At 47.1% G+C, this 23,092-nt stretch overlaps 1 protein-coding gene across 6 annotated transcripts; it reads right to left on the reverse strand.

The window, feature by feature from the left end:
* Window positions 1–8,365: 8,365 nt before the first annotated feature.
* On the reverse strand, window positions 8,366–21,646 carry ENC1 (ectodermal-neural cortex 1). Of its 6 annotated transcripts, XM_089909017.1 has the most exons (5): window positions 21,330–21,646; window positions 15,164–16,978; window positions 11,324–11,508; window positions 11,102–11,223; window positions 8,366–10,833 (listed from the first exon to the last, which is right to left on the reverse strand). In XM_089909017.1, exons 1-2 carry the CDS (start codon window positions 21,347–21,349, stop codon window positions 15,196–15,198), a joined length of 1,803 nt encoding a protein of 600 aa, XP_089765143.1. In that variant the 5' UTR covers window positions 21,350–21,646; the 3' UTR covers window positions 8,366–10,833; window positions 11,102–11,223; window positions 11,324–11,508; window positions 15,164–15,195. The 6 variants fall into 6 exon arrangements, with proteins under 6 accessions (XP_089765143.1, XP_089765141.1, XP_089765142.1 ...); XM_089909015.1 differs by lacking the exon at window positions 11,324–11,508 and having other exon boundaries at window positions 11,102–11,218; XM_089909016.1 differs by lacking the exon at window positions 11,324–11,508.
* Between the last annotated feature and the right edge of the window lie 1,446 nt (window positions 21,647–23,092).

A 23,092-nucleotide genomic window follows, 5' to 3' on the forward strand; every position in this document is an offset into this window, starting at 1 on the left:
ATGTGTCAGCTTTTTAATAAACTTTGTCACCACAGAGAATTATGCACAGGCTGAGAGTCAGGATCCAAGGTTGAATATAAACCCCAGAGCGGTAATCAGCTCCGATCCCATGATACTGCGAAAGCTTTGTCTTTGGGGTAGAGAGAGAAAACCCGTGATGAGCACTGAAAGGGAACTTTCAGCTCTTCCGTGGGGCCCCAGTTGAGACCACTTTCAGTCACCCCTGCCCCGTGGAGTTTGTCCCGGGCGCCCTAAGGCAGGATGGGAGCGCAGCGCACAAGACACTGGCATCCGTTAGGGGCAGCTTCCAAGGTGCTGTCCTCCGGTCATCTTCCAATTCTATATCCCGACAACAGAAAACTGACCTTGAAGAAAAACACTTGCTAGGGGGTCAGGATGTTTAATAAACTGAAGGTGAGCAGTGTGGGCTTCCTGCTGCTTCTAGAGCTGTTAAGATCTTTGCAGGTGCATTCAATCAACAGGCTGTTCCTGAGTAACATTATAGCTGGGGGGAAAAATAGGAGGAGAAATAACCGTGGAACTCGGCCTGCTCGGCATCTATTTCATAGCCATGCTCAAAGGTCTCCACTGGAAAATCTTGAATAGATGCGATAGTCATGCTTTTAAAACTGATCAGAAAGGGATGGGCTGTGGTGAAACCACGTTCTTGTAAAATGCACATTAAATGCCTCCCAAATCCTTTTATTCAAAACCCCCAGATAAAAGGAGTAGCCTCTTCTCAAAGAAACCAAGGCTGCTTCTTCCTCAAAGAATAAGCTGTGAGAGCTGGTAAGACATTAGCAAATAGTCCATCTGAGCTAAAAGAAAAGTAATGGTTTGGTTTTGTTAACATGGAGAAGTGCCGTTGCATTTAAGGCTTTGTTGTAGACTGCCCCTGGATGATTGCTGCTGCTATTAACCAGAATGTCCTAATTGGATATAAGCTCATTTGTGGGGCAGAGGGAGGAAGAGTGTTTGCCCAGGTGACTTGTAACAAAATGAACTAAGCAGATGTTAGGCATCCTGAAATTACCCCCGAGTTTTCATGCGTTGTTAGACACTGAGATGCTCTGAAAATCCTGCCTAAAATTGCAGGTGTTTGTGAGCAGAACGATCGTATCACTCTGCTCAGGCAGATTGTTGCCAAATGCTAGGAAGTTTTCAAAACCATTTAGTCATCCCCCCAAATATAAAAAGGAAAGTGAAGAAACTATCCCTCTGAAAGTGACATACTGAAAGCTGGGCCACTGGGGTGATCTCATCCCTATTCCAAACCTTCCGTCACCTGCTCCTACACCTGCCTGGCCCACATGAAATCACAGGGCCACGGGGTGAGATAGTAGGTAGGGGGTGATTTCAATCTTAGCCTTCAGCTGTAACCCTCCTGAGTTAGTCGGGTCCTCCGAAAAGCAGACATCAAGACAGGAGGAGCTCAGCAAGAGACGTTCAGGAGAAAGGCCTGTGAAGAATAAGGGGAGACAACCAGAGAAGGCGGGGATGGCACTCAGACTGCATCCCAGGTCGGACCCCTGGGAAGCAAGGCAGGAAGGAGGGAAAGCACTTTTCTAAACACTAACGTTTCCTGTTGGTGGTGGGTAGAGGGGCCGCCGTGTCAGGCACCAGCTGCTCTGTCTACTCATCCCACTTCCCTTTCGTGCAGATCCTATCCAGTGTTGTAGGTTACCGAGACCGATGCTATGCCCATCACAGACTCTGATACCTCTCCAGGTCCACCTGTGAACACGGGTGTTCATGCGTAAGCCAAACTCCGGAGAGGAGAAGTGGGCAGGTCTTCTCCACTCTCTGTCTCTGCTTTCCCCCTTTCTGCTCCCCACTGAGGGCTGCTGCCTGGCCCCTAGTCTCCAGGTGCAATTACAACTTCCCCTTCCCACCTCAAGGGTGGCTCCTTTCCTCTCTGCTTCTGAAAGAGCCCCTACAAGCTTTCTCAGAGATGCAAAAGGAGGGTTCCTGCCCATCCCTTGCTCTCAGAAGGAGGAAGGGATCTCTGCCCAGCCTGAGTAACTCACTGAATGTTGAATGTCAGAGCACAAGCAGTGCCAACCCAGAGGCCCCAGGACTCCGTGGTTCTCTGCCCTTGGACATGGTTCTTGGATGGCAAGAAAAGCTCTGAGTGCATTCAGAGGTTGTACAGGCAGTCACCCCCCTAGACCCATTCTCCTCACAGCCTTCTCTCTGGTCTGCTGGAAGCAAATGGCACCCGGCAGTGTTACCTGCCTCCATGGTGCCTCTGTGCCCCATCCCGTTCTCCACCCCCAGCGATGCCCAGGCGGAAAGGTGCCTCTTCACAGAAAGTTCAAGGAGCCTGCCCTAGGCCAGGCCAGCAAGGCCCACCTATGTCATCCGAGAGAGAAACATTCTGCTTCCCCCAGCTAACTTTAATCAGCTCCACCAGAGCTTTCTGAAAGACCCATTGTTTTTCCCAAATGGTTTGGTTTATCTCTGAACATTTCTACATTTCCACCTGAGATTATTATCCCTTCCTTCTCTGAGTGTTTTTAAATTTTTTTCCTAGCCAATGAACCAATGAATGACGAAATGAATTTCTAGTTATATGGGCGTTTGGACACCCACACTGCCACGTATGAAGTTAGCTTTCTGCTCCATAGAAATACCTGAAAGTGGAAATAAGAATATATTACAGTAATTAAATTTCAAACACAAAGTCTTGTGGAGGAAAAAAATGTGCAGAAATAAAAATCTCTGAATCAGCATTTACACTGTGAGTACAGATATTCACTTCAAGGTATTTGCTAAAATACTGACTGTCATTAACCTGTGAGTCAGTCAATTCCAGCAGTGTGGATTCTAAGTTTGCCGTTTGGAATGTGGGACAAATCCTCCTAGCGGCGATGTTATAATTGGTGGCTGGTTCCCCAGTTACCCATCATGACTCCACGTCCTAAGCCTCCGCTAGACGGGCTGATCCTGGGTCCCAGGACAATGAATGCAGGGATGGGAGGAGGGTTTTTCTCTCTTTCCAGTACATGGAGTCCACCCATGGTAACAGTTTAAAAAAAAAAAAAAATATATATATATATATATATATACTGTATAATTTATTAGATTTAACAATTTATTTGACATCCTTAAAAGACTCCTTTTGTTTCTTTTTACTTTTTGGCATTTAATAGACTTTCTTTTTTTATTTATTTTATTTATTAATATTTTTCTTTGCGGTACACGGGCCTCTCACTGCTGTGGCCTCTCCCGTTGCGGAGCACAGGCTCCGGACGCGCAGGCTCAGCGGCCATGGCTCACGGGCCCAGCCACCCCATGGCATGTGGGATCTTCCCAGACCGGGGCACGAACCCGTGTCCCCTGCATCGGCAGGCGGACTCTCAACCACTGCGCCATCAGGGAAGCCCATAGACTTTCTTTTCTTAGAGCAGTTTTAGGTTCACAGCAAAATTGAGGGCAAAGTACAGAGTTCCCACGCACCCCCTTACCCGCTCCCCTGGCCAGCACAGCACACAACCTTCCCCTCTATCAACCTCGCCACCAAAGTGGTCCATTTGTTACAGCCTGTATCAGTTAGGAACCTACAAGGACACATCATGATTACCCACAGTCCATAGTTTGTTAGGGTTCACTCTTGGTGTACATTTTATGGGTTTGGGCAAATATAGAATGGCATGTATCAATGATTATAGTATCATACAGAATAGTTTCAGGGTCCTAAAAATCTTCCATGCTCTGCCTATTTATCCCTCCCTCCTCCTTAACTGTAACATTTTGAAGTAAAATATTGCCTTTCTCATCCTTCTCCCACCTGCTACTGACTCACCAACAGGCCTCCTGACTCCCAGTGTTCCCCTGGGTGTGTCTTCCTGTTCGAGCCCCCCTCGGGCAGGCGCTCCCCCCAGGGTTCCCAACCCCCGGCCACCCTCAGAGTGGCCTGATTCACAGGAAGGGAGGAATGACTAACAGCCCCCCAGTGGAGCTGAGGTATTTCCGTTTTGAGAAAGGGTGCTGACTGACCCCCTCCACCTCTTGAATAGCTACACTCTCAGGAGGTACCAGAAAGGGACGTGAGGTGGACCACGACCCACCAGACACGTCTCCCCGGGGTTTCTTCTGCTTCTTCCTCTTTCTCCCTTCCTTCCCTTCAGAGCAGACACATGCGAGTACAATTCCTAGATCTGTTCTCTCAAAATGGTTCTCGTGGCAGCAACGCCTGGGCCAGAATGTGTGGAGATGGCCGAGTGGGACACCGGTGTTTGCAATTTAGAGTTTGCGCCTAGATTAGTTAAATCCTCAGAGAGAGACATTTTAGTCCTTCACTTTGCAGGTGCCCAATTTGTGTCTACTGATTTCATCTTCTTTGTAGCTACAATATTAGCAAGTACCCTCAGCCCTTCTAGGATGTCCAATAAACGCTCCCAGCAGCATCTAAAAACTGGGTGTAAAATCACTTTTCGTAACAAGACAAATCATCTGATAACCGAAGACAAGGATTAGTGAGAGACTTGGCTGCACCTCCAACTGCCTTTCCTCGATGCAGTCCCCCATCTTTGCGCAGATAAAGATTATGGTTGCCAAGGAAACAGGACCAGAGAGAGAAAGATAGAAACTTTGTCTCATTTGGTTTTCCCCGGATTCACAAAGCAAGCTGGGTTGTAAGCGGAGCTGGATGAGATTATGGTAGATTTGTAATTTACTTAGTCAAATTGCTTTTAATTCCTAGTCATGCCTTAATGTACACTTTTTTTTCCCTCTGAAAGTTAGGTCTTGCACTTAGCAGTCCAAGGTCGGACAAATAACAGAGCTTTAAAATTCATTGTCTATGATTAAACTCAAATACAGGACAGATGGCTTGTCTAAGTATGTGTCAGACAGGCAAAGCCCTTAAGATTTGTGACAGGCAAGACCAGGAATTAACTGCTAAGTTTTTACATTTATTCATACATTCATGTGCACCATGAATACAACGATAAAACTCACTTCAGTGTTCTGACTTTACTCAAAATATTCCCAAAGCCACTGCTCTCCGTTTGGCAAACCAGATGCCCTAATCTCAACCCCATTAGCTCAAAATCCATTTTTCTCATACTATATGTATTGTGTACATTTCATCTTACTCTGACATTCAGGATGAAAATAACATCCCTTTGAAAGCCCAGCTTGCCCAGAACCCAAAATGTTGGTTCCCACCTCATTTTTATGAACCTTTTTGTTGAAATATTTAATTTTTTTATTGAACAAACATTTGCCTGTCAAAATAAACAAAAACCGACCAAATGAGAACAGGCAAAGGCTATTTATTTAGAGCTTGCTATAGCAGGGGAGTCAGCCACTGTCACTTGGTTTTGGCAGAGACTCAAAGGCAGGCTCAGAAGTGGGAAAGCTGTGTAAGTGGAAAAAAGGGAAGGTTTCACATATGCCCTGATTGAAGGCGAGTGGCCTAGGGAAGCTGGAAGCAGGCTAACTAGGTACCCTATGTGATAGTTAGGGGGGCATATCTGATCTTTTTCTGCTTGGTCCCAAGTTGGAAGCAGTAACAAAAATTAAGGAAGCTGGAAGTTATTAATCAAGTCCTGGCTGTTTGGGGCCAATCGTTAACACGGTTATTGTTTGGCTTCCGGAACCAGTTGCTAGAGATAGTAATCTGACTTCCGGCAAGTCTGATTTGCAGATTGCAGGCTGACATCCTGGGCTGGTTACCGCAGATAATGGGGTTGGTTTCCTGCGCTGGTTGCTGCAGACTGTGGGTCAGAGTTCTATTTTTATTATGCTCTGGCCATTGTCCATTTGTATATTCAATCTCTCAGGCAATAAACATTGTATGAACAAAAAAGTACAGTGAGCCTAAGTGTACAGCTTAATGAATGATCAAGTATAACAACCACCCAGGGCCCCCATTTATTTTAAAATTCTCCTCAATCAGAATCTTAGAAGCCTGTTGTCAAGAAACACTGTGAGTTGGAGGGCAGATTCTTTCCCTGTGCTTCTTTAGTCCTGGTGTCCAGGGGTGGGACTCACCAGCTGCAACCTTCTCGGCCCGTGTCACAAAGTCAAGTCTTCCCAGACACAACGGACATGGGCAGCCCTGGGTTTCCCACAATCAGGCTCAGCCCCATGAATCACCGTTCTCCACATTCCTGGACAGGTCAGAGAGTGTGCCTTGAAATCCAGGCTTCACCACTCCCTTGGGCAAGTTAATCTCTCCAAACCTGTTTCTTAATCTATCAAATTGGGGTAATAATTGTGCCTGTTCTCAAGACCTCCCTGGAAGTCCAGTGGTTAAGACTCCGTGCTCCCACTGCAGGGGGCATGGATTCGACCCCTGGGGGGGGAATTAATATCCCACACAGTGTGGCCAAGAAAAAAAAATAGTGCCTGTTCTCATTGGATTGCTGTAAGGATCAATTAAGGCGATGGACATACAAACTTTTAACACAATTCCTCACACAGAATAAGCACTCAGATTTTGATTTATTGGATGTTTAGCACGTCTAAAAATGACAGCTGAAAATTAGTGAGAAACTACTATGTGCCAGGCACTGGGCTTGGTGCTTAAATGTATATTATTAAATGTTTCTATTAGAGAATATTAATCATCCTTATTTTATAGAGGAAGGAGCTGAGGCTTACAGATGTTAAGAAACCTCTCGGTACTTACCTGCATTTTTTGTGAGAATTAAAAGAGATGAAGGACACATGTCCTTAGTGCAGTCCCAGCACATCGTAATCACTCAATCACCGGGGCTATTGTTTAAGCTGACCCTTGGATTATCCACTGTGACAGACCCTAGGCAGCAATGTCTGTTCTCCCTTTCACCCTTGCCAACAAAAATCACCTTTTGTGTGAGGCAGCATCATGCCTCCATAAAAGTACTCCTCTTATCAGGCTCCCTTGCTTCTTCGGAAGTTCATGAGACCCAATTCTGGCCAATGAGAGATAAGTGTAAGTCTCCTAGGTGGGCCTTTTGGGAAAACTATTATTGTCCCAAGAAAAAGTAAGGTTCATCTGACACATACTTCCTCCCCCTTTGTCCCCATCTTTGCTGCCTAGAAAGCACATGGAATGCCATGAGGTACAGCTGCCATCCTGTAAGCGTGAGGACTAAAGGCCCATGCCCAGGATGCCAAGGCAGAAAGAAGAGCTGCAGACCCCTGATGACCTTGTAGGGATACTGTCCCAGCCGTAGACTGCCAGCCTCCAAAGGGTTTCACCACTGTGGTTAAACCACCATGGCCAGGTTTCTATTACATGCAGCTGAAGGCAATCCAAACGAATACAGCCACTGCTTGGGGTGACATGAATCTCTGAATGAACTGAAATTTCCAAACAACTGAAAATCAGGAATTTGAAGTATCTTCTTTTAATCTGTCTACACATCCCAACTGAGATGATAAAGAAAAAAAACTCCCGAGAATGAAAAGTCGGTTCCCAATCATCTCTACGTGAATTATTCTCAACCCTTCTGAGGACTGGTGTCATATATGGTGTCATCAACAGGGTTTCCATGGGTCATCAGCACCGTGCACCAAGGTGTCTGAGGACTCTTGTCAGAGTCATTTATTCTCAAAGCTTGGCTCTAGACCAGCCTCACCCAGCACAGAACTGAATGATGCTTCTGTAAAACCTGAGGCATCTGCTCTGGCATCTTGGTCAAAGTCCAAGGGCGGTAATTGTATTCTGCCTACTTGTGAGATCTCCTAGATTTCTAATTAGGTAGTATTTATGTTCTCTCCAAAAAAGCTTATGCCCAATGTTGCTCTGCCCATTAAAACAACAAGGGGTCCACCTTAAGTGATAAAGGAGCATCTCATTGTGACACGAAGCCGTCATGAGATGGAAGCAGGAGGCTTCCTCTGGCTTTACAATGAACCAGCTGGGATGGCGGCTTTCCACTTGGAAGAAGCTAAGTATACCAGAGGGGTTAAACTTGTGGTTTTCTGTGCCATTTCAGAGAAATAATATGCACATATTTCCACTCACTTGAAATGATTCTAAGGTCATGTCAGATGAAAAGAGGATTGAACTACAGCCCCTTCTCTCACAGCTTTCCTATCAAAATATATCCCACATGATGAGTATAGAAACTAAATTCCTTCTATATACTAAGTATGCTGTCTCATCATTGCATAGTACATGACTTTATATTCTAAGCTATCAATAACCCTAACTGAGGTAGTTTTGGTTTGCTTAAATATTCTAAAAGGTCAAAAATTTTAATTATTTAATGTGCAAAATTGCTTTCATAAATGGACGTAACTAAATGGTGAAATAGAAGACATCCAAAAAAATTTGAAATGATCCTCTTTTGGATTAAACTAGAAAAAGCACAAGTTTTCAATGCCTAAAATTATGTTGTATTCAAATAAAGACCCATATTCACGATGAAGAGAAAATCTCTAATAATTTATTTGACCTTCAGTTTCACATTGTGAAAAAAAAATAACAGTTTTACAAAACCTCAAAAATGTAGTAGCGAACAAGTACATATGAACACGAACACTTTACTTCTTCAACTTATACAGTTTTGTATGTGAACCACATATTCAATGGTCAAGAGAGGGATATTATTCAGCTCTAATCATTCTTATTCAGACAGGTGTCAAGCCCAGAGAAAAGGGGGCTACACAATTATACCAGAAGTGGAAGGCTGCCCTTTGTTATCCGTTTCCACAGCAACCAGTCCACAGAATAAGAAGAACCTTCTCTGTCTTATGCCAAGGTTTTTGTGTGCACTGTGCTGTGAATTGTATTTGCTTCAAAGTGTAGGACGTTTCACAGGGTGAGAATGGTCAAGTAGTGAGCCCAAATGCCTCCATCAATTCAAAGAGTGGGGAGTCCAGAAAGTTCCCTGCAGGCTGGGGGCCCACCCTGACCACAGCTCCCTCTGGCTCACACACAGCAATTAATAGAGAATTCAAGGACAGACCACAACTTTGAAACAACTGCAAAAAATTCACCCTGCTTTCAAAAGCCACGCAGTGACACCCACATGTTGGCAGATTTGCATCATAAACTACGGAGCTGTAACTGCTACAATATACTGCCAGGGTACAATCAGACGTTTGCATTGTTTAGAACAGGGGTCCCCAACCCCCGGGCCGTGGACTGGTATCGGTCCTAGGCCCATTAAGAACCGGGCCGCACAGCAGGAGGTGAGCGGAGGGCAAGCGAGTGAAGCTTCATCTGTGGCTCCCCGCCGCTCCCCACTGCTCGCATTACCTCCTGAACCGCTCCCCACGCCTCCCACCCCGGTCCGTGGAAAAACTGTCTTCCACGAAACCGGTCCCTGGTGCCAAAAAGGTTGGGGACCGCTGCATTAGAACACATCTAGAAGCGAGGGGCTGACTACCGCAAAGTATTGAGACCCTTTGATTCCAACCGTTCATTTATTTTGGTCCAACTATAACCCACTTACTCACGGCACGAACAGACATGTACAGTTAGTCTAATATATTCAGGCGGACAGAAATGTGAAGGATTCATCTGTCATTAGACAATGCAAACACACTATGTCAAAGGTTATTGGTCTTAAACCCTATTTTCTAAAATACGGTAATGAGAGAAACAGCAATGAAAGCAGTGCGAATTGCAAATTCTGAGCTTCCCCGGACACCTGTGAGGAAGCACCTATGAGTCTACCACTAATAACTACCACGGCACGTGTTTAGGAAACAAGCACTTGAACTAGCAAAGAACGTATTCACAACTGATTCCCAACTCTCCCAGAAAGCCTCTCAGCAAGGGCCACTGCTTACAATTCTTTGGTGTTTGGGGGCCATATGTGTCACTTTTGTGCACCAAAGAGTTCTTTTAGAGACTTACCTAAGAGGGAGCGCTAAAGTATACATTGTACCCATGTGAATATTGCCTTGGAGAACTTTTAGCACTTGCTAAACCCTACAGCAGGAAGAGAGAAGGACCCATCCAGGTCAAGTAAATCCGGTGAGTGAATTAATTTCCATCGGTGAGTGTTCCGTTTTCTCCTGTTAACTGTGGTTATGGCCAAGCATTCTCATAGGGTAATAAATAGATAAATAAATAAACTTTGGACAATGCCTTTACCTGTGCCCTATATACAGAACTAGTCTATAGCATTTTCCAGGATTTCAGGATATTACACAGAGGAGAAAAACAACAACAACAAAAAAAAACAACTGCCAAGCGATTTGGTCCTTTTTCCAAATTTCAGTAGCTGAGATTGAAGCAAGTGAATCGGACAGGAAGGAGAAGGGCAGAAAGAAGCCTTCTCTTGCCCCAGGAGCCATTGGCAGGACCACAGCCCACAAAACCCCAGTCAAAGTTGATGAGTCTGAGAAAAATGACCTTCATGCTTTCTCTACCTCTAGGATGTAACTTAAGTTTCTGTCTTGTAATCCTTCCCTGTCTTGACATTTACAAAATCCCACCCCCCACCCTTCCCAACCCACCCTCCAGTTATATTCCTAATTGTAACTCCAAAGTTTTCACTTTTGTGCAGCAGAGCACGTCATAACAGCCACAAAATTGTGCAAAACGTACAACCGTTCACACGCGTCCATACACGTGAAGACAGCTGTAAGCATTGTTTCAGCATGCAGGCCTCAAACAATAAATAGCTAAATCTACAACAAATTTCTTACCAGCCAAGGGAAAGTTTAAAGTCACTTATAAATAGAAAAGAACATCTACCAAACAGCTACAACAATGTCCCCATTGTTCAGAAACGTTCCTGGGGAGCACAGCCCCTCGGAGATTATCGTGGAGTCCACTGGTCCTCACTCTGCAGCCAGCCCAGCAAGCGTCCCTCCAGGCCCCCCCAGTCGGGCTTTCAATCTCCAACAGCAGCTGGTGTGGAGGCTTCAAGCTTGCTCCTCAGAGAGAGGTGACAACCATTTCAAATTTTACACATAAATGGTGGAACCCATGGAAATCAAATGCTGAACATGGTACAGCAAGGGAAAAGGGCCGGCTTTTCTCTCCCTTTGAGGGGCTGATTAATGCTGACATTAATCCACAATTACAAGACAAGGACTAGATCACAGGTTCGTTCATTCATATTTAAACCATGTGCCTCTTGCACTGAAAACCCCACCCCCCTCCCCCTCCCCCCTTCCTTCAAGTCCAGTTAGAAGCATTTACAAGGTGTGGTGGATTGGACTGTAGCAACTTCTTTTCCTTTTTCTTTTCTTTCTCTTCATTCAGCTTGGCCTCTCCAAAGTAGAGATCCCATCTTGTCTCATTGAGGGATGGAGTCAGCTAAACTAGAGGAAAAGGAAAATTTTTTCTTAGTCTCAAAATCTGAAAAAAAAAATTAAACTTGGGACAGAGTAGGTCAACATGGCTTCCAAAGGTCTTAATTACATTCGGTAGGTGCATTCATGCATGCAGATGGCCCAACAAAAACCGTGGTATCCGAAGAAAGATCTTTGCTTCTTTCCTAAACATATATACGTTTAAAATTCAAACCTATACATCTAGGTGCTGTTACGAGTTGCCTTCTTCTGCTTCCGACATTCATAATTCCTCTCCACAGTTAAACAGAGCCACTGTAAAGTGATCACCAGAGGGTCACAAGAGATTCCTTGGCCAATCCCCTCCCCGCACCCCCCCACGCCCGCCTTGGACCCATTTACCATAAAGGATTCCAAATTAAATTTATTCACCATATAGAAGGCAGACATATTAATCCTCTTATTTAAATGCATCTCTGCTATTCATTACGGCAGAAATCAGTCTCGCTTTCTTTCACATGACAGCATACCAGGCCTCACCAGCCCAGGGCTGGAGTTTATTCTCCAAGTTCATCAGTCCACACTTAGGAGACTCGGGCTGTGGTATGCAGTGTTATTATCTACAGAATCAACCGCCATCAAATGTGAATATAAATTCAAGGTGCCATAACCACGAAGCCTGCACATTTCATAGGAGCTGCTGTTTCCCCACACCACCCATCCTTCCCGTTTAGTTAAGTCTAATTTTACAGAAGGAGACTTTGCAGAGGGCTTTCGTCTTTCAAATGCTCACCCTATCTGTTCTTGGGGCCCATTTCCAGCCCTAGCATAAGAGTCTGCAGCCCCAGTGCTGAAACTCGAAGTACAGACAGAGGGAATTCAGGAGGGGCGCTCATCCCTTGCACTGACTTCTTGCTCCTGTGTGTCCGGAAGTCTGATCCATTTCATTAGTTGTTTCTTTTGGCAGTTTCGAAACGGTGATTCAAGCTTTCAAGACATTCCTTAGACTACGGGTGTCATCGCCCACCCTCACCTCCTTGAAACCTCTACAGCAACATGAGGCCTAAAGAATGTATCTTGTGATAATATGAAATGTCAAGAGATTGCATACTCAAACAGAAAAACAAAAAACCCCAAAACAAAACCACCACTAAAAAGGGGGGCCGGGAACAAAAGCAAACCAAAATCCAAACGCCGTCAAGTTGGGGGCCACACAGCACCATGAAAATGGAGCGAAATCAGAAGTAATTTCCTCTTTGTCCCTTCCCGGCAGCTGGGAGCAGCTGGAGAGAGTTAAAATCTCCTTGGTGGATAAGCTTTTAGACCTAGGGAAACTTTTTGTTAACACTGTATTAATTCGGGTAGCACCTACATGTGGAGGGCGAAGCCAGGTCCCGGAAGCGTCTGCAGCTCAGGACTGATACCTACACGGCACCTCTTTTAAGTCACTCCATCCGGCTCAAGTGTTTTAACACTATCTTGTGTGTAGTAAACTTTAGAAATTTAAACCAACATTCTCTCCGTCGGAAGCTCCAACAGTGGCTTTGATCAGCCCCACGCCACCCTTTGTCGAATTTCCTTATTCTGTGCTTGACTCTCTGGCTAAGAGCACCAAGGGCAGAGGGGATGTTGTTTCGAATATAACCGAACACTTTATTTGTTCCATTTCCCAGGGACCGGACATGTGTGATTAAGTTCAAATACCCAGGAGAGGGTGAACTCGAGTGTTTGCCAACATACTCACTCTGGGCTGAGAAAGGAGGTACCAAAAATGAAGATAACAAGCTGATAATAGTCAAGGAAACCTCATTTTCGCATGACACACAAAGCTAATCCCACTGCGAGCTAAGGTCTAAATTGAAGGGAGGAAAGAAAACTAATACGAGTATTGAACACTTAATATGTACCAGGCACTGGCTAGGTATTCTCACGCCTTTCTTTTCTTTTTCCTCATTTATCAATTCACCCAAGTCTGAACTGGGACAGATCTTAAGGAAAGCACAATTCGAATCACTCATTTGACAAAGGATCTCTGAAGTGCAGAGAGGTCCAGACTCCACAGCTAGAAACAGAATGTACATGTGGTCTCTCTACCTATATGACATATAGGATGCCAGCCACTTCCAAGGATGCCAGCCAGTTACCATTTGGATGTACCGCCACCATCACTGGCAATTTTTAAGGCTCTCCTATGCAAATATAGTCAGTTTTGGACTAACACCCAATTTAGTGCACTGCTAATTGATGCTTTTGCCTAGAAGGTCCTTTAAGCCTTCTTTAGAGTTGAGTAATGCATTCATATCGCAAATGAAATAACCCCTTTCAGAGCATTTGTTTATTCAGGATTATTGAGATGCCAGCAAGGCTGCAAAAACCAGTTTGTAGCCCCATTTGCTCCCCAGAGGACGGTTCTGACAGTTCCTGCTCCTTTGAAGGAGTCTCAGTCCAGGAAAACATTACATTACTAAGAACTGTACTACCTGTAGTGGGCTGGAGGAGATAACTGAAGCAGTGAAAGAAACAGAACGATTACATGTGGAAGGGAGGCCAGTTTTACTGGTGTTTCTAAATGAGCTGTAAGAGATGAGGAAAGAAAAGACAAATGAGTCCAAACCCTTCTTCGCAAGAAGGTCCCCTTCAAAGGTGTGAAACATACTAGGGAACACAGAACCAAACCTTTCCAGGGAAGGAGTTCATTTTCCCAGCAGTTCCTCCAAAGCAGATTTTTAAATTTTATTCTCTTATTATTAGTAATGAGCCCATTAGTCACCAAAACAAATCAATCCACTCCATGTGTTCCGTACTACACTTAGATACGCTTAAGTGATTCCGGGGCCAATCCTGAGAATGCTTTATTTTAACAGCAGCAAAGCGGCCATTAGCTTCCCGAACCCTGAACTGTGTAGGCCTATTAATTATTTGAGCCAAGAGTATTATATACTCTTAAGTACACAAGACAACCATTATGTACCCAGATATATGACACAGAAACACAACCTTTGTTCGCCCTGACAATGGGGTCAGCTTGACTGATTAACTCTGAAAAGCTGCAGGAAGGGCAGTTTAGATGGCTCAGTGTGTCCATACATCAGACAAGCTTATGCAATGCAGGTGCAACCTTTTATAAGGACAGACCTAGACTTCTCAAAAGTTAATAAATGCCCTAAAGGGGGCTATTTTTGGGGGCGGGGGGGAAGAAGGAAAAACCTTTAAAATAAGCTAATGAATAATTCTGGACAGAAAACAATGGGAATAATTTTCAGCATTCAATTTTTTAAACCCCACTTCATTCTAAAAAGGGTTTGAGGAAGTTAAATTTAAAAATCTACAATTATTTCCTGGGGTGATAACAATGTGAGGTTTATTAAGTTTAGCCATTCGGAGTGAGCTCAAGTGCTTATGCTCCAGAGCCAGACTGCCTGGGCTGATGTCTTGACCAACCCTTCCGCCTGCTAAGCCCTATGACCTTGAGCAACTTACTTAACCCCTGTGTACATCAGGTGTTTTCATCTATGAAGTGCTCTCATAATAATATCCCACAGGGTTGTTGTAGGGACCAAATGAAATGATCCATGGGAAACACACAGCCCAGCTGCCGGCACACAGGGAGGGCTCGGGAGACAAGGTTCCCAACCTGGCCGTCATTAGAATCACTGAAGAACTTTCTAAAAATGCTAATGCCTGGGTCCCACCCAGACCTAATGAAACCCAGCCTCTGGAGTGGGCAGGTTTCAAAAAGCTCTTTGGGAGACTCTGAGGCCCAATAAAGGCTGAGAACCACTGCCTTATGTTTGGGGGGGTTGCAGCTGTGGTCAACACAAGTGTTTAAGTTCCGGGGTACAAGTGCTCTTATTTGTAGTTCATGTGGAACCTCTCTGTAAGATGCGCTATATGGAGCCTGTTTCACTCATGTACGGGCTTACACAGCCAGCTCAACTATACGGATACTTACAGCTAAACTGACTCTTACCTTACGCTCACTCTCTTTAGGATGCATTGTGTTTAAGAGGGCAGATGTTTCCAGGTGCTGACAAACGCAGTAGGGATCAGCGAGTACGGGACCGTGGTTATGCTGTTCCACGCGTCCAACGTTGGATCGTAGCAGTCCAGAGTTTTGCATCGCTGAATGCCAAAGTACCCTCCAACCACGTAGAGTTTGTTTCCGGAGGCCACAGCGTGGCAGCTCATCCGCTTTGCTGTCACGTCTCCCACCTTGGTCCACTGGTAAGTCTCGCTATTGAATTTATAAGCAGAGCAGGCGGAGAACTCGGTATCTCCCCCCATAATAAAAATCTGGTTACCCAGCACAGCTGCCGCCGTGTAACGCCAGGGCTGGGGACAGGTGGCCGGGACCGTCCACCTGTTTTCACACTGATCGTAACACTGAACCTTGGGGAGCTTGTCATGACTGACGCTGGTACCTCCGAAAGCAAACAGCTTGAGCTTGGCACTCACCACTGCGGCATTGCTGACCCCTTCTCGGAGAGGGGCCACCATGGTCCATTTGTTGGTTGTGGGGTCATAATGTTCTACTTGCTTTAGAGAGACAGAGGGGGAGGCCGGGAGGCAGCCAGTGGCGGCAGTGTGCCCGCCGACCACGTACAGGCAGTGCTTCAGTTCAGCAGAGCCATGGCCAAACCTGGCCACCAGCATGGGGGCCGCCTTGGACCACTCCTCATGCAGGGTATCATAAACCCAGACATCTTTCGAGACTCCATTCTCAGACCCTCGCCCCCCGGTAATGTATACTTTGCAGCCAATTGCACAGGCACTGAACTCTTTTCTTGGGCTGGGGATGTCGGCCTTGGGAATGATCTCTTTGGCCTTCTGGTCGACCAGATACAGCTTGTCACACATGAAAGTCTGTCCTCCCAAGAGGAAGAGGGCATGGCCGGTTTTCCGGGGCCGGGCACAGAGGCTGGTCACCACGCCGTCGTTCTGCAGGATTTTCAGCTTGCACCTGATGGCCTCTTCCACGATCTCCTTGCTCTTCCTCTGCTTAGTGATGAGCTCCTCCATGGCCACATTCTCCATGAGATAGATGGCCGGCAGCAGAGCCAGCCTCACCGTCTGCAACAGCTCCGGGAGATAGCAGTAGCGCTTCTTCAGGTCGTAGCTGATCCAGTTAATTGCAGACTCGTACACAAGTCTTTCGTCTTCCGTCTCCAGCTCTTCACTGGACAGGAGCTGCACTACCATGTCCTGAGGCAGCTGGAGGAAATCTTCGTTCTTCCTGATGGTCTGGAAATTGCTGAGACACATCCTCCAGGAGAGCTCGTACAGCTTGGTGCACTGGTGCGCGTCGGACAGCAGCAGCATGCCCAGGCAGTTGGTGGGGTGCAGGTTCTTTTCTAGGAACTCAGCGCAGGCATCCCGGATGTCTTGAAACTCCAGCATGTCGCCAGCTTCCAGGAGCGATTCTGCGTTTTCTTCATTGATGATGACCCGGGAGGAGTAAGCGTAGTCGAGGAGCAGCTCCAAGACTTCCGGGTGGATGGAGTTGTCGAAGTTGACTTCGCTGTCCTGGCTCTCCTTCAGGCCGCCGCTGAACATGGCTTCAAAGTAGCGGCTGCACGCGGCCAGCACTGCCCGGTGACACGGGAAGGTCCTATTTCCAGCATGGAGAAGGACGTCGGTGAAGAGACGCTGCTGGCGTAACAGGTTCAGGTGAGTGAGGACACTGTCCGCGTAGGAGGACTTGTGGAACAGATAGATGTTAATGGAGCCACTGCTGGCCCTGGACTTGCGGTTCTCGTGCACGCTGACGGACATTTTGTTTCCACTCCTGAAAAACAAAACACAACTATTGAACCTGATGCTCTCAGTGTTCAGAACGGCCGAACCAAACCAGCAATTGTTTTGGACAGAGGAAACAGAACACTTCGCTGTTGGCCCTGCCACCCTACTGTTCTGAATAATGGACAGTCAGGCCTATACAAAGTCAGAGACGGCTACCTACCTATAAGGAAAGACACTTATTATAATACTGTTGAGCTATTTAAACTATACACGGTTTAAAAAAAAAACAACAATCACTGCTTAAGAGCAGGTTCATCTTGGAAAACCTGATTGCCAACTTGCAGGATATTGAAGTCCTTGAGAATGTAAGTCAGCAAAAGCCAAGAGGAGCAAGGTCTCATTCTCACAGCTCCCTGCCCTGGTCCAGCTGATTCACTGCTGGCCACTTGAAATGCCAGGCCTCCAGCTCTCGTAACGCTGGGATGTGCACAGGCTTTAATGCCCTATGCAAGCATCATAAAGCCATGTGTAAAACAAATACCTACTAATTAATTCCATCAAGAATTCCTTTGGTAAGACCCAGTGTCTTACCAAAGTGTAAGTGCAGTAAATGGGAAATGTAACATTAAAACCACAGGCTTAGGCCAACTTCTAAAATGACCAAACCTTTATTTATCATTACAAATAATTTGTGACCAGACACCTCTACCACTACAGCATCCTGAAAGAGCCCCAATATAAACACAACCATATACTGATCAGCAAGCTATCGTGGAAACAGGATAGATTCTGGCCACAGTCACCACTCCCCTTTCCTGCTCCGGACAGCTTCCAAAGTGGCGATTCGGGCACAGAAAAGGAAGAATATTTTGAGTAGCAAAGTCAGGAGTTCTGTTGTTCTGTTCTCCCTGCTTTAAATCAAATCTTAGAAAACCAGTTGCAAGAACAAAGGATGTATCCACCCATCTCTCTTGATTAAACAGGGCATCACCAGGACCATTCTTGTGTACCTGCAAACGGTGGCACCTGCATCTAGGGAGTCCAAAATGCAAATGTCGCTTTATCTAAATCAAAACACACACGTGTGTGTGTATGTGTGTTGCCTGCCATTGTTAATTTAGGGCCACTCTAGAATTTATTTGCTGACTAGAGTGTTTTCCTCAGTATCTAAACGGAAATTATAGCAGAATCGAATGCTCTCTTTGGCTTTCCTCAGTAATCAAACTGTAGGCTAAAGATACAGGACATGCCTATCACCTATCTTCAAAAACTGAACCATCTTTTTCCTTTTTCACCCTACCCTTCTGTTACTTCAAAGAAATAATAGCTTCAAGAACCTGCCTGTCAAAGGATTCCTAGGGAAACTGTTTATCCCAGGAGGGTAAACTGCGTGGTTACAGTATCTGTTCCAAACACGGAACAGCCAGTCCTTATGGCAGAGCTGAAACCCAAGGCCTGCTTGTTTCCTTCAACCTGAGCAGCGGAGGCAAGGCAGGCGCAGAAAACAACAGAGGCAGGTACCTAACTTGCCTTTGACACACAGGCCTCATACTATTAGGAGTTGCAACTTGTTTTCTTTCATTTTGGGCATGTAACTTTTCACTGTGAGTAAACGTGACTTAGTGGAAGAAAATAAACAGAGTCCTAGGGCTCTGGTGTTAAGAAGCCTTTATGAAACACCCATCAGTCTCCACAGTGACTTGGGCTTTGACAAATGGTGAGAAGGCAAGCATCACCGCAACCCTCAAGCTAAGCCTCTATGGTCTAGTCCATTTTACCCAATGCCCAATGCTCCTAAGAGCAAGTGACAGGACCCTATGTGAATACACTAGGCTCTCCAATGTGTTAAAACAGTATTAGCATCCCTGCTGTTCTACTGCTGTAGTCATCATTTGCATTAGTACATTCAAGCTGAAATTCTTTGAGAAAGATTTTAAGCCTAAACCTCAAAAGATGGTATAAATATTCCTATGCCTTATACAGAAAGGTGCAAGAATTCCAAACGAGTAGCTATGCTTTTTTTTTTTTAAGCTAATGCTTCCAAAGCAACCTCAAAAGCTGCCTCCTGTGGATGGACCTAGAGATTATCATACAAGGTAAGTCAGACAGGGAAAGACAAATATCATACGGTATTGCTTATATGTGGAACCTAAAAAAAGATACAAATGAACTTATTTACAAAACAGAAATAGACTCACAGACAAAACAAACGTATGGTTACCAAAGGGGAAAGGGGGAAGAGGGATAAATTAGGAGTTTGGGATTGAAATATACACACTACTATATATAAAATAGATAACCAACAAGGATCTACTGTATAGCACAGGGAAATATACTCAATGTCTTGTAATAACCTATAATGGAAAAGAATCTAAAAAAGTATATATATATTATATATATATAATATATATATATAATGAATCACTTTGCTGTACACCTGAAACTAACAGCATTGTAAACCAACTATACTTCAATTAAAAAACAACAAAAAAAGGGCTTCCCTGGTGGTGCAGTGGTTAAGAATCCACCTGCCAATGCAGGGGACAGGGGTTCAAGCCCTGGTCCGGGAAGATCCCACATGCCACGGAGCAACTAAGCCTGTGCGCCACAACTACTGAGCCCGTGTGCCACAACTACTGAAGCCCACGCGCCTAGAGCCCATGCTCCGGAACAAGAGAAGCCACCGCAATGAGAAGCCCGCGCATCGCAACGAAGAGTAGCCCCCGCTCACAGCAACCAGAGAAAGCCTGCGCACAGCAATGAAGACCCAACGCAGCCAAAAATAAATTAATTAATTAATTAATTTTAAAAAGTTGCCTTCTTTCCGGCTAACAGTGAATGCAGCTCTGACAGAATAATGAGGCTGCACAAGGTACATAAGCACCAAAGTGCCTGCAGACTGAGCTGGAATTACACCCACCCGGCCCGGAAGGCGTTTCCCTAAGCAGTGTAAAACAACACTCACAGCCAGGCTTACACTTAACAAAACAGTTTAGAAGACCTTGGGATATAGGATCTGCATCTCTTTGCATCCTGTGTTTATGCTCCTGTATTTCCCAGGTAGGTTCATAAAGCCAGCAGAAAGAGCCTAGCCTGTCACCTTGGATGCCACCCAGATGGAGAAGTGTGTCAGTCAAAATCCAACAATCTTGCAGCAATATTTGATTAAAATAAAAGGCAAACTTGAAGACCCAAGGGAAACGACTTGCCTTCTAGTTTAAAATTATGCAGATGTGAGAACATCAGCAGAAACCACGTATACAGCCACTAAACACACCTTCAACATGAAATGAATCATCCTTCTGGCATTTTATTAAGCCCCCAGAGAAATAATATTTGCATGCCAAGTTAAGTGGCAAAAAAACGCACACATATACTTAACCTGCCTCTACAAAGAAGGGGAAAGGGGCTGCTATTACCAGTGAACATCAAAAGGGATTCTAGCTACAGTAACTTCAGTTCACTTAATGCTCTTTAACCAGGCTCTGGGCCTCCAATACTTAGCGGCGTGTCACATTTCTTTGGGTTTTAAACCTGATCTCAATGCAATCAAAGGAGAAACTAGGCAGATTTTCTCGGACATTCATATTATTGATAACAACGGAACATTATAAAGAGATTGTTAACAAGAAAAGCATTTTACTATACCGTCCTCTATAACACCTGTAATGCTCTTTAACACTCTGGCCATGCCTGTGAGGGCGACACCACACACACGCCAAGTTCAACGGTTCATCTCCACCCTGCCCACCAATTCCTATCCTTCGAAACTAAGCATGGTAAGACTAAATACTTCCATGAGAAAAAACTAATTTTTCAGAAACCAGTTTTCATTCATTCCCTACAGACGTCTGGCCGCAGTGAACGTGCCCTCACTAGGGGCGTCTGCGCGTGGCCCTATTGCTCACCGTGCCGGGTAGGGTGCAACGTGGACCAACAATCCCGCGCGCTCGACAATGCTCTTTCCGCTGGGGGGGAGGAGGGGGGAGGGGGGAGGAGGTGCGGGGGGGATTGATCGTATTCCGGCTCAGCTCCTAGCTCTGCAGCAGCTCGCCCGGGCGGCGCGCCACCGAGAGGAGCCCCCTCCAGCAATGCCCGGCTCTTCTTGCTGTGGGAGGGCAGCGGTGGACACCAGGTCTCCGCCCCGAGAACAGCTCCCCACCGCCGCCTAAGTCGGAGCTCCAGGCTCCGGGGCGCACACACACCCCTTGCGATCACACCCCGCAGGCCAGGTAGCCCCTGAAACCCGCGGCGCCCGCAACAGGTCCGCGGCGGTAGGGGAGACTTACAACAGTGGCGACCAGCCACAGTGCACGACCGGCTGGGTTCTTGCCTCGGTCACCGGGTAGGGAGGGGACGAGCGGACGTCTCAGCCCCAGGAAGCAACAGCGACTGACCGGGCGAAGGGAGCGCGCATGTAACTCTGGCTCGCGGGCTGGTTACCGCGGGCGGATCGCCGCGGCCTCACGATCCCCACGTCGCGGACTCTGCGCCCGCCACCCGCGGAGCAGCTCCCGGAGTGAGCTCCGGAGGCGAGAGCGAGCCCGCGGCTGCAGGCGCCGCTGAAGGAGGCGGGCTGTACCCTCGCGGGAGGGAGCTGGAAAGCGCCTTGCGCGCCGGCGGCCGCCTGGCGTCTCGACTCGGCCTCTGCAGCGCCACCGCCGTGCCGCCTCCTCTCCGGCTTCCCGAGCACTCTGCGCCCGGCCGCCCAGCGCCCGGCTATAAGCGGAGCGGCGGGGAGGGAGGGGAGGGGAGGGGAGGGAGGGGAGAGGGCGCGTAGGCAAAAAGTGACACCAGGGGAGGGAGGGAGGAAGCGCGTGAATGCGACCAGCGGAGAAGAAGGAGGAGGAGGAAGGGAAGGAGGACAAGAGTCGGAGGAGAGTGTGTCGAGGGAGTTAGTCGTGAGAGGAAGCGGGGGAGGGGGCTGTGGCGAGTGGAGAGAGACAAAGCGCACGCGGAATCTCAGCCAAGAGCAGCTGCAACCCTCGGGGATCGCGAATAAAACAAGTTTTCCTGCGTCGGTGTGTCTGCGTCTCTAGCCCAGGCGGGTGCTGAGGGATCATCGGCCGGGGAGTGCAGCCCCTCGCTGTGCGCTCCGAGCTGCAGGAGCCCGCCTGATGCTCAGGACAGGGCGGCGAGGGGCGAGCCGGGTGTCCGCGGCACGCGCCGTGGGCACGCACAGCCCGCGCGCCGGGTGGGATATCTGGAGGGAGGACGGTGGCGAGGTTGGACACTCCGGGGACACCGAAGGTTGGGCAAAGCCGGGCCGTAGGGTTTCTCGGTGGCAGTGGACCAGAAAGACTCGAGCCCCTGGCGCTTCCCGCCCCCTCAGTCCTCCCTCCCCACCTCCGGCGGGTGCTGCACCCGCGGCTGGACTCTGCCCCACGCCGCCCGGGGCAACAGCAGCAACCCGGCGCTCTCCGGCGAGGCGTGCACCACGTGCTTTGCAGCCAATCGCCGCCGCCGCTTTATTCAAAGCGACCCGCTGCTAGGAGCTGCCCAGCCGCCGCCTCTTCGTAGCGATAAAGCGTCAATCGCCCTCTGAGTCTGGGCCCTTTCCTGTCTTTTATCGCCGGGTCGTGTTAGGAGTTCAGCAAAGAAATGGTTCAGCACACACACGTTTGAAGCGCCCTTGTGCCACGAGAAGGGAAGGCGATTAGAAAACTAATCTCGAACGGCGATCACTATTTATGAAGCCCACTTTTGATCTTTGTACCAAGGGCTTGTCTTTCCACTGGGAGCTGAAATGCCTGTTTTTCTTTTTATTGGGTATTTGGAATAAAGTATATGAAGGAACTGTAGAGATTACCGATCCAGCTCCCTCGTTTTACAGGTTAGGAAACTGAGGCCCAGGGAGATGTGAATTGTCCAGCTAGAGGGCACACAGCTACTTGCAGTGGCCCAGCCCTTTAGCTGGAGTGGGGACCCACGACGAAGTTTTCTCTCCCCACTCCACCTCCCAGCTTTCTTTTAAATATTAGATGCAGAAATGGTTTAACAGGCAGAAGAGGCTCTGCCTGGCGCGCCCAGAGCCCAGAGACTGCCGAAACCAAGGCTCTGTCGGTCCTTTAATCCCACTTTCCTTTACACGCGGTCCCTTCTGGTATTCGCGCTGAGAAATTTCGCTCCTTGCAAACAAAGAAAGACAGTGCCCTCTGAA

Source organism: Delphinapterus leucas, chromosome 3 (genome assembly GCF_059928025.1).
Source record: "Delphinapterus leucas isolate spDelLeu-1000000601 "Yukka" chromosome 3, BTC_Dleu_Yukka2, whole genome shotgun sequence".
In the NCBI taxonomy this organism is placed as follows: Eukaryota; Metazoa; Chordata; class Mammalia; order Artiodactyla; family Monodontidae; genus Delphinapterus; species Delphinapterus leucas.